The following is a 16,247-nucleotide window of genomic DNA, read 5'->3' on the forward strand; positions in this document are numbered from 1 at the left end:
CAGATTGCTCGTGCCAGTCACAGTGCTTTCCATAAAAGAGAAGGTGAACTGGACTTTTACCTTAGCATCGGCATCCAGTCTCTTCAGACTGCCGATACCAACTACGAAAGTTTTTGCGTGCAGACGGATCAAAGCCAAAACGCCGACGAAAAGCACGCTGGACCGAAATCACCGACACACTCTTTCCACACTGCAGCGCACAAACTGCTTTCACAGTTCTGAGTGACTGCAAACTGACATCTGACGGTGATTTTCTGAAACTGTAGGCCGCGCCCATTCAAGCAATACACATTTTATTCCTGGCATCTCCAATATCTGTGAATTCCGAGGGTGGTTTGGAAAGTTCTCAGAACGGAATAGAAAAAAAAGTACTTACGTCACTGAAACTGTTTTCATTTTTCAATGTAGTCTCCTTGCAGATTAATGCACTTGGTCCAACGATGTTCCAGTGCCTTGATCCCATCTCGAAAATGAGTTTCCTCCAGAACTCCCAAATAAGTTGTCAACTCCGGCTATCAATCCTTGGTTTGAAGTGAATCTTCGTCCACCAAGAAAAATATTCAGTTTAGGGAAGAGATGGAAGTCTTCGGAGCCATATCAGGTGAATAAGACGGGTGTGACTGTGGTGTCACCGCCAGACACCACACTTGCTAGGTGGTAGCCTTTAAATCGGCTGCGGTCCGTTAGTATACATCGGACCCGCGTGTCGCCACTATCAGTGATTGCAGACCGAGCGCCGCCACACGGCAGGTCTAGAGAGACTTCCTAACACTTGCCCCAGTTGTACAGCCGACTTTGCTAGCGATGGTTCACTGCCTACTTACGTTCTCATTTGCCGAGACGATAGTTTAGCATAGCCTTCAGCTACGTCATTTGCTACGACCTAGCAAGGCGCCACTATCAGTTACTATTGATATTGTGAATCATGTACTGTCAAAATCGACGTCCATCATTAATGGATTAAAGTTAATTATTCCACAGCTACGTCGGTTTTTCTAAATTCTAATTTCCTTGTCCTGTTCCAGACCTCACGTCAGCCTGCGTGAGCTAAAACGTGTGCCTTTCGGCCTCCTCTAGTAACACGGTGTTGGCTCTCCTGCCAACCACAACAGTGACAAGAATTCGTACCTTAGTTCGTGTTATTTTGCCATTGCGACAGCACATGTGTGCGGGCGGGCATTGTCTTGATGGAAGATGACCTTCTTCCTTGCTAAACCTGACCTTTTCTCACATATCTTTTATTGCATTTTGTCCAGGAGGCTAGCATAGTATTCTCCAGTAATTTTTTGCCCAGCGGGGAGGTAATCTACAAACAGAATCCCCTTTGCATCCTAGAACACTGAGCATGACCTTTCCCACCAAAGGAGTCGCCTTTGCTTTCATTGGTGGCGGAGAATCAGCATGTTTCCATTGCTTTGACTGTTGTTCTGTCCCTTGGGTACAGTAGTGCACCAAAGTTTCATCTGTGGTCACAAAACGGTGCAAAAAATCTTGTTTGTTTCCCCCGAATCGGGGCAAACATTGTTCCAATATGTCCATTCTCACGCGTTTTTGATCCGGCGTGAACAGTCGCAGGGCCCATCTTGCAGATATTTTTCCATTACTAATTCTTCACTTAAAATGTGGTGAACCTTTTCAGATGACATCTGGCAAGCGTGGGCAATTTCACGTACTTTTAATTGGCGACCCTCCATGACAATTTTTTGCACTTTTGCAATGATTTCTGGATTAGTGGCACAGATTGTCCGACCACTGCACGGATCATCATCTAAGTTCTCCCGACAAAATTTAAATTCATTTATCCACTTTGCAACAGCTGAATATGAAGGAGCAGAGTCCCCCAGTGTATTTTGGAAATCGGCAAGAATGTCCTTTGCTTTCATACCTTTCTTTACGAAGTATTTAATCACTGATCGAATCTCGATTTTTTTCCATCTTCACAAATCACTACACATGTACTACAACAGAGCTACCTCACCACCACAGCTCTCTTCCTAGAGCACTGGCGTGGCATGTGTTTATGAATATCACGTGAACAACTCGTTGCGTTATCGCTGACCTCTCGTGGTGATTCCCAGAACTTTTCATACCACCCTCGTATTACCGTCTACATCTGCAACTACATTTATTCTCCGCAAGCCACTCAACTGTGTGTGGCGGAGAGCACTTTACGTGCCACTGTCATTACCTCCCTTTCCTGTTCCAGCCGCGTATGGTTCGCGGGAAGAACGACTGCCGGAAAGCCTCCGTGCGCGCTCTAATCTCTCTAATTTTACATTAGTGGTCTCCTCGGGAGGTATAATGGATACCTCATCCAGAAACGCACCCTCTTGAAACCTGGACAGCAAGCTACACCGCGTTGCAGAGCGCCTCTCTTACAGAGTCTACCACTTGAGTTTGCTAAACACCTCCGTAACGCTATCACGCTTACCAAATAACCCTGGACTGAACACGCCGCTCTTCTTTTGATCTTCTCTATCTCCTTCATCAACCCGACCTGGTACGGATCCCACACTGATGAGCAATACTCAAGTATAGGTCGAACGAGTGTTTTGTAAGCCACCTCCTTTGTTGATGGACTACATTTTCTAAGGACTCTCCCAATGAATCTCAATATGGCACACGCCTTACCAACAATTAATTTTATATGATCATTCCACTTCAAATCGTTCTGTACGCATACTCCCACATATTTTACAGAAGTAACTGCTACCAGTGTTTTTTCTGCTATCATATAATCATACAATAAAGGATCCTTCTTTCTATGTATTCGCAATGCATTACATTTGTCTAAGTTAAGGATCAGTTGCCACTCCCTGCACCAAGTGCCTATCCGCTGCAGATCTTCCTGCATTTCGCTGCAATTTTCTAACTCTGCAACTTCTCTGCGTACTACATCATCATCCGCGAAAAGCCGCATGGAAATTCCGACACTATCTACTACGTCATTTATATATATTGTGAAAAGTAATGGTCCCATAACACTCCCTTGTGGCACGCCAGAGGTAACTTTAACGTCTGAAGGCGTCTCTCCTTTGAGAACAACATGCTGTGTTCTGTTTGCTAAAAACTCTTCAATCCAGCCACACAGCTGGTCTGATATTCCGTAGGCTCTTACTTTGTTTACCAGGCGACAGTGCGGAACTGTATCGAACACCTTCCGGAAGTCAAGGAAAATGGCATCTACCTGGGAACCTGTATCTAATTTTTTCTGTGTCTCATGAACAAATAAAGCGAGTTCGGTCTCACATGATCGCTGTTTCCGGAATCCGTGTTGATTCCTACAGAGTAGATTCTGTGTATCCAGGAATAACATGATATGCGAGCAAAAAAGCATGTTCTAAAATTCTACAATAGATCATTCTTTTTGAAACACACCGAGTATGATCGTGCAAACCTCCTCTCAGAATGGCAACGGACACAGTAAGAGGGAAGTTCAGTGTGCGCATGTACAACACGAGTAGCCGAGTGCTAGTGGAAATCATCAGCCACACCACTGTAAGAGTGGCGGGTGATGCACAGCTCTACGTAGGCAGCGCCAGCTGAGGCGCCAGACTGTTGTGACGGGTAGCCTACCTTTGTGGCGGCGGTCTTGTTGGCGGCGGGCTGCTGCGCGTCGAGGATCATCTTGTGGAGCGTCACCACCCACAGCGTGCTGAGCAGCCGAAGAGCCTCCAGGCAGGACACCGAGCCTGCGGGCGCCCGCAGCGCCCACAGCTGCCGCCAACCGCTCTGCACGCTCAGCGACTCCCACGCTGCAAGCAGACACCCGCTCCCTGGTTCACTGTCCGACCACTTGCAACCTACAAATCCAGTGGCTAACACCTGTCACACATCTACATCTACATCCAGAAGGTGCGGAAACCTCCGTACGGTCCATGTTGGGGGAGGTGGGAAGGGTACCTTATAGCATTCATCTACATCTACATACATACTCCGCAACCCACCATACGGTGCGTGGCGGAGGGTACCTCGTACCATGAGAAGCATCTTCTCTCCCTGTTCCCTGCCTATATGCCACTGTACGAGCCCTAATCTCTCTTGTCATATCTTTGTGGTCTTTCCGCGAAATGTAAGTTGGCGGCAGTAAAATTGTACTGCAGTCAGCCACAAATGCTGGTTCTCTGAATTTCCTAAGTAGTGATTCACGAAAAGAACGCTTCCTTTCCTCTAGAGAAACCCACCGGAGTTCCTGAAGCATTTCCGTAACACTCGCGTGATGATCAAACCTACCAGTAACAAATCTAGCAGCCTGCCTCTGAATTGCTCCTATGTCCTCCCTCAATCCGACCTGACAGGGATCCCAAACGCTCAAGAATAGGTCGTATTAATGTTTTATAAGCGGTCTCCTTTACAGATGAACCACATCTTCCCAAAATTCTACTAATGAACCGAAGACGACTATCCGCCTTCCTCACAACTGCCATTACATGCTTGTCCCACTTCATATCGCTTTGCAATGTTACGTCCAAATATTTAATCGACGTTACTGTGTCAACCGCTACACTACTAATGGAGTATGTAAACATTACAGGATTCCTTTTCCTATTCATTTGCATTAATTTACACTTATCTACACTTAGAGTTAGCTGCCATTCTTTACACCAATCACAAATCTTGTCCAAGTCATCTTGTATCCTTCTACATTCACTCAACGACGACACCTCCCCGTTCACCACAGTATCATCAGCAAACAGCCGCACTTTGCTATCCACCCTATCCAAAAGATCATTTATGTAGATAGAAAACAACAGCGGACCTACCACACTTCCCTGGGGCACTCCAGATGATACTCTCACCTCCGATGAACACTCACCATCGACGACAACGTACTGGTTTCTATTACTTAAGAAGTCTTCGAGCCACTCACATATTTGGGCGACCAATCCCATATGCTCGTACCTTAGTTAGGAGTCTGAAGTGAGGCACGGAGTCAAACGCTTTCCGGAAGTCAAGGAATATGGCATCTATCTGATACCCTACATCCATGGTTCGCAAGACATCATGTGAAAAAAGGGTGAGTTGCGTTTCGCAGGAGCGATGCATTCTAAAGCAACTTCTCTGTCTCAAGGAAATTCATTATATTCGAACTGAAAATATGTTCGAGAATCCTGCAACAAACCAATGTTAAGGATATTGGTCTTTAATTTTCAGGATCCGTCCTTCTACCCTTCTTATGTACAGGCGTCACCTGCGCCTTTTTGCAATCGCTCGTGACTTTACGTTGGGCAAGAGATTCGCGATAAATGCAAGCTAATAAAGGAGACAATGCAGAAGAGTACGCTCTGTAAGACCGAACAGGAATCCCATCAGGGCCTGGCGATTTATTTATTTTCAACCCACTCAGCTTCTTCACAACCCCAGGGATGTCTATCACTATGTCCTCCATAGGGGAATCTGTACGAGACTCAACGGCGGTATGTTTGTACGATCCTCCTACGTGAAAGATTTCTCATTGTCAGTCACTCCGCTTGAAATTATCTAAGGCTATAGACACAGCAATAAGGAATAGCTCAGTAGGCAGTACAGTTGAAGAGGGATGGACATACCTAAAAAGGGCCATCACAGAAAAAACACAGGTACAAAGAATGTAACTGTGAAGAAACCGTGGGTAACAGAAGATGTACTTCAGTTGATCGATGAAAGGAGGAAGTACAAAAATGTTCTGGGAAACTCAGAAATACAGACGTACAAGTCGCTGAGGAATGGAATAAATAGAAAGTGCAGGGAAGCTAAGACAAAATGGCTGGATAAAAAACGTGAAGAAATCGAAAAATAAAGGATTGTCAGGACTGATTCAGCATACAGGAAAGTCAAAACAATCATCGGTGGCATTAAAAGCAAGGGTGGTAACATTAGGAGTGCAACAGCATTTCCACTGTTAAATGTAGACGAGAGGGCGCATAGGTGGAAAGAATACGTTGAAAGCTTCTACGAGGCGAAATATTTGTCTGGTGTAATAGAAGAAGAAACACGAGTCAATTTAGAAGAGATAGGGGATCCAGTATGAGAATCAGAATAATATACAGAACGATGGAAAATAATATTGAGGGTCCGCTAGATGGCGATTAGTTTGGCTTTAGGAAAGGTAAAGGCACCAGAGAGGCAATTCTGACGTTGCGGTTAATAATGGAAGCAAGACTAAGAAACATCAAGACATATTCATAGGATTTGTCAACCTGAAAAATGTAAAATGGTGCAAGGTATTCGAAATTCTGAGAAAAATAGGGTTAAGCTATAGGAGAGACGGGTAATACACAATTTGTACAACAGCCAAGAGAGAATAATAAGAGTGAACGACCAAGAACAATGTGCTCATATTAAAAAGGCAAATATCATAGACGAAGACAGAGGTTGGAATACATCCAGCAAAATAACTGAGGACATAAGTTGCAAGAGCTGTTCTGAGCTGAAGAGGTTGGCACAGGAGAGGAATTGGTATGGAGCCGCGTCAGACCAAATAGGAGACTGATGACCCAAAAAAAGGTCACCCCGGTTCCTTTTCCACTCTTCCTAATTTATTTATCTTCTCTTCCCTATAATTATGGGCACGGCACACTCACTGGCCAAAAAATTTGTCACCCCAGTCCACATGCACTGATGAATCGTTAAGCCTCTACAGATGGCGCAGTGATCGAGTCACATGCTCAAGTGTACTGACACCCATGTGGGCACAAGGCAGTGGCGATAAGTGAGACATTTATGTTTCAAGTGGCATAAAAGGACAGTTATCTTTGGCCATGCTCGTGACCAAACAGTGTCTGAAGTGGGTCGATTTGTTGGTGTTTCATGGCAGACTCTTTAACGTGTCTACAAGAAGTGGTGCAACACAAGTGGCCACGAAACACGGCATCATAATTGTGATCGAAAGACGATTCTGACTTAAAAGAACAAGAGACGCATTTCATTGCTTGCAAATCAAAATTGCTTCCAAACCCTACAGAAATAGCTGAAAGCAGTGAATAAAGGTCTATTACGATCTGGTAGCAAGAGAACACTGCACTGGGAAATGCATGCAATGAACATTTGGAGTTGGTCGTCTCCCAAGAGCAAATTGCTGACACGGACACGTAAAGACAACAACAAAGTTCATCAGGCTGGAAAAACATGTGACTGGTTTTCTGAACACTTGCCCACCCTATTACTCGTACGGTAGCGTAAATACACTGTTCCTGGCACTTTAGTTTATGCGTATTTATGCAAATCGGCTATCATACCCCTCCAACGGCAAGGCCAAGGTCTCAAGATGGCAGATTCAATATGGTGGACCACGACACCGATGGTGGCAGAAAAAATGGGAAAAAGATGGTGGCACCTACATTTGAGCTCATTTCGGCTATTGTGTGCTACAGAAGTGCAAAAGATCTTCTCACTTTTCAGGTAAGTGTGCTATGACGTCACACATGCATTCTTGAAGAAAAAGTGAATGTGCACATTATTGTGCTCGTTATCAAATTACTACCCCACTTTATCTGGATGTATTTACACATTACTTATAGGATTATTTATAAGCAATCACAGAGAAAAGTGAGTGTCCACATTATTGTGCTGGAATTGGTGTAAAAGGAAGTCATGGCAGGCTAATGGCAGGATGTTATAGATTGTGGCAGACTGATTGTAGAATGTGGTAGATTACGTAAGTATGGAGTAATCATAACCACAAGTACATCTCCTGACTGACACGTAGATGGACATGTTCCACCCCTCCCCCATTTAACCATAATCAAATTTTCATCTGGTAACTCAGAGGCAGTATCATTATCATGGGAAAAAGATGGCGGACTGATCGCATACTATGACATCACAAGGCCTGTGAGTCAGCAAATGCAAATGTAGTTATGATTAACAGGAGGAGGGCTGAAATGTGCCCAGTGGTGTTTGAGTCACCAGATTCACATGTGATTAACTGAGGTAGTGGGAGGTCCTTTGGTAGAGACGCAACCTATCTCTGCTAGCTGCTTCAGACTCATTCTGTCTACGACAGTCGGTTGAGCTAGATGCAGCTCCCTGAGGGTCGATTTGATATCGTAATTCTTTTCTCTGTAATTGTTGTTATTGCTACCATATACTCCAGAATTCATACATTCATAGTCTGCCACAGCCTGCCAGAACACGCCACATTCTGCCATCAGCCTGTCTTCAGTCTGCCAGGAGTTCCTATTATGCAAATTCCAGCAGGAAAAGGCATGCACTCACTTTTTTTCTGTAATTACTTACAAACAATCCTATAAGAACTTTGTAAACACATTCCAGCTAAAGTGTGACTGTAAATGGTTAATAGCCAGCAAGACGATGTACGCTATCACTTTTTTCTTCAGGACTGCACGTGTGATGTCATGACACAATTATCTGAAATTCAGAGAGTTCTTTGATAATCCAATAGCATGCAATAGGCTAAATGAGCTGGTCCTTCCATCTTTTTCCCACAGCCACTTTTTCCACCACCACTTTTTTCCGGCTTCATCTTGTGAAGTAATAGTCCACCACCTTTTTTCCCCGCTACCTTGTATGACATCATAGTCTGCCATGTTGGATCCGCTATCGTATGAGCTTGACCTTGTCCTTGAAGGGGAGCTCATTTGTGTAAATCGAAGTGTGGTGGGAGTAGTATAGCTTATACTACTCTTGATTGGCTTGCAAAATCACCTGATTTGAACACCAAAAACAATCTGTGTGACATGTTGGAAAAGTTGGGAAAACACCGACATCAGCACGCTGCAGTTTGGTGGAATTGTGCAATCAAATCCTCCGAGAATAGCTTAACCTGGATGCGATGTACATGCACAGCCTTGTGAACTCTCTTCCTAACTGAATCGAGGTGGTTATCAAGGCCAGGGGCGGAATTACCCGCTATTATATGATGCTTGTAATGATAGCTACAGAGATGACTAATTTTTTCTCTGGTGAACTTACGCTGATAGACTTACCACACATCTGGGTGCAGCCTGGACAGTTCTGTTTTTTTTTTTTTATTTCTGTTCAAGCTAATATCCAATGTTGCTAAATTGACCAGGGTTTGAGAATTAATCGCTGGTAAGGATATTCTTTTTTTTTAAGTTTAGACCTATCTGTTCGACATCTCTCAGTCGACCTTGGGGCAAATGCTAACGTCAATGAAGAGGCGTGGCTACCAGTTCAGCCACAACTTTTCACTTAATCATTTGCCAACACAACAGGGGCACTGCGTGCAGTAACTCGTGCACCCGCTTTTGATCATTTTATCTCTACTCTGTTTTTGTCTTGTCGTTCAGCAAAGGGGGAAATAAAGAGTGTGTTTAATGTTAAGCTGCAATAGAAATAGAAATTTTTGAAACTGTGTAGTGACAGTAACAAGTAACATGTTTATTGACAGCTATGTACTCGAGAATTTTCTGTTGCACATAAAGGTAAGAGTAGAATGAAAGACAACATGAAAATAGGTAGACATAGGAGGCCTATTAGTGCTACTGTTTCGACAAACATAGATAACTTTTTTAAAGACGAATATGGGATTAACTATGATCCGAGTGTGCTCCTAAAGAGGCTATATTTTCACACCACACTGCTAAGCACGAGCTACGTTCCAAAATATAAGACTGAACATCTAAAATAGTTAAAAAGTTGTAAGACACAAAATTTTCATCTGCTAGAACCAAAACCGAGGCAGTTATTGTTACAGTATAGTAAAAAATACAACTGAATAAATGTTTGAGTAAATCGTTAAGACTTGTAAGCAGTTTCAAAACTGTGTCACGGACTGAGCCGAAAACAATTTGGTAATATGTCCTGCGTTCGCCCTGAAAAACGAAGTAAGCCTATACAGTGGCACAAGTAGAATTGTTCCGCAGTCAGCTGCAAATGCCTGTTCTCTGAATTTTGTCAGTAGTGTTCCACGAAAAGAACTTTGTCTGCCGTCCAGGGATTTGAGCTCTCGGAGCATTTCCATAACACTCAGGTGCTGATCGAACATACCGGCAACAAATGCAATTCCTCCGACGTCTTCCTCTAATCCGACCTGATGGGGACCACAAACACTCGAGTGGTAATCAAGAATGGGCTGCACAAGTGTTCTGTACACGGTCCCTTTGTCGATGAGCTACGCTTCTCAGAACTCTCCCCAATAGCGTCGACCATTGGCTTCCTTTAACTGACTTTACGTGCTCTTTAATTTCACGCCACTTTGCAGTGTTACACCTAGACGTTTAGTCGACACGTTTGTGTCAAGCAACACATAATTAATACACTGCTCTAACGTTACGGGATTGTTTCTCCCTGATCTGATTAAGTTACACTTTTTCTCATTCAGATCAAGCTGCCACTCATCACACCAAATAGATATTCTCTCCACGTCATGCTGCATTCTACAGCCACTCAACGACAACACTTTCTCCTATACTGCAATGTCATCAGCACATAACTGCAGACTGCTGCTCATCCTGTCCATCAGATCGTTTCTGTACATAGAGCATTAGAGTGGTCCTACCTTACTTCCATGGGGCAGTTCTGATGATAGTCTTGTCTGTGATTAATGCTCGCCGTCCGGGACAATGTACTGGGCTCCATTACTTAGAAATCTTCTAGCAACTCACAAACTTGTGAAACTATTCCCTATCCTCGTGCCTCCGTTAATACGAGGGCCATTCAGTAAGTAATACTACTCATTTTTTTCTGCCAATTTCGGTGTAGGAAATTGGGAATTTGTTGTGCGACATGAATAATCTGCCCTCAGCCCTTATAGTTTCATGAAGCTGTGATAGGAGGCGGCTCTATGCACAGCCTTCAAAATGAGGGTCTGCATTCCAAGCAGGGAGCTGTCACTAAGGTTCTTTTGGCGGAAAACCAGAGCAGCGTAGGAATCATAGGCGCTTGCAAAATGTCCACAGAGACCTGGTAGTGAACAAAAGCACTTTGAGTTGATGGGCAAGGCTGTGTCATTATTTCAACAAGGTCGCTCAAATCAGTGCGATCTCCCTCGTGCCAGCGGGGCGCACACTGAGCTAGGTGGCGCAGTGGTTAGCACACTGCCATCCTGATTTAGGTTTTCCATGATTTCCCTAAATCGCTCCAGGCAAATGCCGGGATGGTTCCTATGAAAGCGCACGGCCGACTTCCTTCCCCTTCCTTCCCTAATCCGCTGAGACCGATGACCTCGCTGTCTGGTCTCCTGCCCCCAAAACAACCCAACCCAACCCGGGCGCACACAACTGTGACATCTGAAATGTTGGAACGTGAGGACATTCTCATTCGAGATGATCGACGGATCACAGACAGACATCTCTCGGCACAACTGGGCGTCTTTTTTGGCAGTGCTGACACACGTGTCCACCGGTAAGGATACTCAAACATGAGTGATCGTGAAAACTTTTTGTCAAGCATCGTACCAAGCGATGACGCATGGGTTCATCATTCGAACCAGAAACAAAATGGCAATCTAGGGACTGGCTCCACACCACCCCTCCTCCGAAGAAAAAGTTGAACACGCAGCCCCGGCCGGTAAATTCATGGTGAAGGTCTTCTGAGAATATAAAGGGGTTATTCTGTTTGATGGCCTCCCTCATGGTGCAACGATCAAATCTGAAGTGTACTGAGCTGAAACTGAAGAAACGTCTTCAGCGCGTACGTCAAAAGTGCAAACCAAGACAAGACTTCACACTTGTCTCTGACCGAGAGGAGCTCAGAAAACTTTATTCGACTGTTGTTTCTCCTTCACCCTACAGCCCGGATCGCGCGCCTTCCGACTACGATCTGCTTGGCCCAATGACAGATGCCGTCCACGGGAAGCAGTACGTGGTTAATGAGGAGATTATTGATGCAGCAAGGCGTTGGGTCTCAAGTCGGCCAGGTAGCGTAAGGCCGTTGCATTGAAAGGAGATTATGTTGAAAAATATGGTTTTGTAACCAAAAGAGTGGGGAATAATATGGTGTATAGGAATCCTGAATAAAATCAGTCTGCTTTCGGAAAAAAATTGTTGCATTATTCATTGAACGTCCCTCGTAGTCTTTAGTCCTGCATCATTGTTTTCACTCATAGTAAATTGGATGGACGACGACCGTAAGAAAATTCAAAAACACACTGCTGACCATGAAAACTGCAACCATCCCAGATAAATCAAAACTAATATTAAATTTCATAGCCATATAACTACAAGTACAGGGTGGTCGGAAACAGTCTGAAAAGCTTGAAAGAGTGTTCCAGAGAGGGCTGCGCCGAAAAGTAACTGTTATGTAAAAAGTCGGATATATAGCGCTGTTTACGAGTCAGTTACCATTGCAGTTAACCAATGGGGACGCTGCGCGCGAAAATTTAAGTGGGCCGCCAGAGACGGTGACGCTAAACGTGCTCTCTGTTTGGTTTCTAAAACAGAACAAGACAGCGACACAAGAATTGTACCTGGTTCGGTAGTAACGATAGGACCTGAGCCAAAGACTTAGCGGTTTCGTGCGCTATCACCTATGCCATGAGAACAGCTGACGCTAATAACGCCGTCCGGGGTGTCCGAGCAGTTCTAGGCGCTACAGTATGGAACCGCGCGACCGCTACGGTCGCAGTTTCGAATCCTCCTCGGACATGGATGTGTGTGATGTCCTTAGGTTAGGTAGGTTGTTCTAAGTTCTAGGGGACTTATGACCTCAGAAGTTAAGTCCCACAGTGCTCAGAGCCATTTGAACCTTTTTTTGAACGCTAATAACTGTATCTTGCGGGCTACTTGAATTGGCGCGCGCAACAGGCTGATTAGATAAATTCAATTCTAATTAACCCCAAAACTTATCGAATTACTTTCATAACAATTATTTCTCAATACAAACTACCGTGCAACACTCTTACAAGCTTTTCAGTTTCCTACAACCCTGTATGACGTACTCCAGATGTCTGCCACTTGCCTTGTCGCAAATTTTCTCTGTCATGGATGGGATTAATAATACCACAAGCTGTATGCGGTGTGCTTTATTTATCATTCAATGTACTATACAGGGTGAAGCAGTTAAGACGCGCTTCTATCAAGCTGCAGTTATCTCTTATAGCGAATTTCCACAAATAAATTTTGTCAAAATACGTCGAATTATGATACCGAATTCTTTTAATGGGAACTTTCTGAAGAAGATGTGACAGTTTCAATCCAAAGTCTCAGAAACTACTGAGCCCCAGATACGGAAAAAGATTGGCAGGAGAATTAATCAAAGACAGTGGTGAGAGCTTGCACTAAGAAATATACACTAACAAAAAAAAAAGACAACACCGAAAAATAATTAATGAAGAGTAATGATATTTCGGGAATATATTTGTGTAGGTAGCATATTTAAGTAATTAACATTACAAGGTAAGAGGTTAAAGCAAGCGCGAGATAAGCCGCTACAAATGTGAAATTCTGGTACATTAATAACAGGTGTATCCGTCAAAATGTTAAATGCAAGCACGCAAACGTGCATGCATTGTGTTCTACGGATGCGAGGATGTCGGTTTCTGAGATGGAGTTCCATGCCTGGCTCTGAGCACTATGCGACTTAACTTATGTGGTCATCAGTCGCCTAGAACTTAGAACTAATTAAACCTAACTAACCTAAGGACATCACATACACCCATGCCCGAGGCAGGATTCGAAACGGCGACCGGAGCGGCCGCTCGGCTGTTGTTTGTGGACTATAAAATTCCTGCAGTGGACTACCTACCAGAGTTCCAATCTGAACCCAATGGAACATCTCTGGCATGAGGTAGAACCTCGGCTTCACTCCAGACTTGGGCTCTTGAGGAAGAATGTGCTGCCTTCCTCCACACATGTCCAGACACCTCATTCAAAGATTTCTCAGCAGAGTTCAAGCTAGCATAAAGGCGAAGGTGGACACACTCTATATTAATATCTACTAGTATGTGTCCAGATACTTTTGATCAGCTTTTGTGCACTGGTTCTGGATATATTTTGGACGTTTTAGCTTAGCAGCAACTGGCATGTCGTTTAAATGGGTATCCGCTAAATGTAGGTGTATGTACGGAGCAGCTCTCGCGGCAGTGGAACGTTTCGAACACCAGTGGAACATCATCTTCATGCGCGCTCTCACCTGGTGGCGGCCCTTCGCCAGGTGCGGCCGCCGTCTTCCCGCGTCGGCGCCGTATCTCCAGGGCGGCGCTGGCAGCCGCGGAGACAGCCAGCACCACGCCCACGCAACTCCTGCAACACACCCACGCAAACACACCTCCTGAGGTCTTACACTCGATAAAAACATTTATGACATACGGCCGCATAGACCCAGTGCCAACCAGCATCTATGAATCAACGGAGTAACAAGACATCTGTATCACATATAACAGAAAATAAATCCGTGATTGTTCATGTTTTAGGATAACCTCTGGTGGGCTGTTCATACATATCAGTAAAAGAAGCTGCGCTGTAGACTGCAGAACTCTACATATAAAATGCTAAAACAGGACTCAAAATTTAAATAGAACAACACTAAACACACTGAAGGAAAAAAATTGCAACACTAATAACAATTAATGTAGATCGACAGGGAGTGCAAAACGGCTAAGCAGGGATGGCTAGAGGACAAATGTAAGGATGTAGAGGCTTATCTCACTAGGGGTAAGAGAGATACTGCCTACAGGAAAATTAAAGAGACCTTTGGAGAAAGGAGAGCCACTTGTATGACTATCAAGAGCTGAGATGGAAAGCAGAAAGGTGGAAGGAGTATATAGAGGGACTATACAAGGGCGATGTTCTTGAGGACAATATTATGGGAATGGAAGAGGATGTAGATGAAGATGAAATGGAAGATATGATACTGCGTGAAGAATTTGATAGAGCACTGAAAGACCGAAGTCTACAACTACTGATAGCCTTGGGAGAGCCCGTCCTGACAAAACTCTACCATCTGATGAGCAAAATGTATGAGACAGGCGAAATACCCTCAGACTTCAAGAAGAATATAATAATTCCAATCCCAAAAAAGCAGGCGTTGACAGATGTCAAAATTACCGAACTGTCAGTTTAATAAGTCATGGCTGCAAAATACTAACGCGAATTCTGTGCAGACGAATGGAAAAAGTGGTAGAAGCCGACCTCGGGGAAGATCAGTTTGGATTCCGTAGAAATATGGGAACACGTGAGGCAATACTGACCCTACGACTTATCTTAGAAGCTAGATTAGGAAAAGGCAAACCAGCGCTCCTGGAGTGTAGCCATGTATGCAAGTGAAACATGGACGATAAATAGTTTGTACAAGAAGAGAGTAGAAGCTTTCGAAATGTGGTGCTACAGAAGAATGCTGAAAATTAGATGAGTAGATTCCATAACTAATGAGGAAATATTGAATAGGATTGGGGAGAAGAGGAGTTTGTGGCACAACTTGACAAGAAGAAGGGATCGGTTGGCGGGACATCAAGGGATCATCAATTTAGTATTGGAGGGCAGCGTGGACGGTAAAAGTCGTAGAGGGAGACCCAGAGATGAATATACTAAACAGATTCAGAAGGATGTAGGCTGCAGTACGTATTGGGAGATGAAGAAGCTTGCACAGGATAGAGTAGCATGGAGAGCTGCATCAAACCAGTCTCAAGACTGAAGACCACAACAACAACAACAAAGAAATTTCGGGAGTGCATTTGTCTAGGTAACGTAGGTAAGAGATTAGCGTTGCAAGAACACAGGTTAACGTAACTGAGAGATAAGCCACTGAAAATGTGTAATGCTGGTACATTAATAATCGGTGTGAACGCGAGAATGTTGAACGCAACCGTCCTAAGCTGCAGGCATGTGTTTACAAGTGCCAGATATCTGTTCGTGGGATGGAGTTCAGTGCTTGTTCATGACGCTGGGGTTGTCGTCCGATGACGACTCACTTATGCTCGATCGGAGACAGAGATGGTGATCGAGCGGCCCAACCTGTGTGCTACATGTGATCTTGCAACGTTAATCACTTACGTATGTTACCTAGAGAAATGCATTCCCGAAATTTCATTATTCTACATTAATTGTTATTTGTATTGCTATATTTTTCCTTCAGTGCGTCGAAACTCTGTAAAGCATGTTGGCTTACAACAGCGGTAATGAGCGAGCGTTATTCTGTTGGAAGACACCACCTGCAAATGGCAGCACCACCGGTCGAATCACCAGACTGAAGTACGAGGGCAAGTCAGTTATTATCCGCAAAGTAGTTGTAAAATTTTATAGTAACCAAACAGGAAACTTACAAGAACATCATTTTTCGACATAGCCTCCTTGCGTTTCAACGCACTTGGTCCATCGTTGTACAAGCTTCCTGATGCACTCATAAAA

General features: G+C 44.2%; 1 protein-coding gene across 1 annotated transcript in view; it reads right to left on the reverse strand.

Annotated features, from left to right (window-relative positions):
- The window catches only part of LOC126273232 (O-acyltransferase like protein-like), a 225,365-nt gene that overhangs the window by 93,940 nt on the left and 115,178 nt on the right, over window positions 1–16,247 (reverse strand). The window contains exons 4-5 of the mRNA XM_049976776.1: window positions 14,035–14,144; window positions 3,577–3,755 (exon numbers count right to left, since the gene is read on the reverse strand). Coding sequence (XP_049832733.1) covers window positions 3,577–3,755; window positions 14,035–14,144 — 289 coding nt within the window. The remainder of the gene's footprint in view (window positions 1–3,576; window positions 3,756–14,034; window positions 14,145–16,247) is intronic.

Source organism: Schistocerca gregaria, chromosome 5 (assembly GCF_023897955.1).
Source record: "Schistocerca gregaria isolate iqSchGreg1 chromosome 5, iqSchGreg1.2, whole genome shotgun sequence".
Lineage (NCBI taxonomy): Eukaryota > Metazoa > Arthropoda > Insecta > Orthoptera > Acrididae > Schistocerca > Schistocerca gregaria.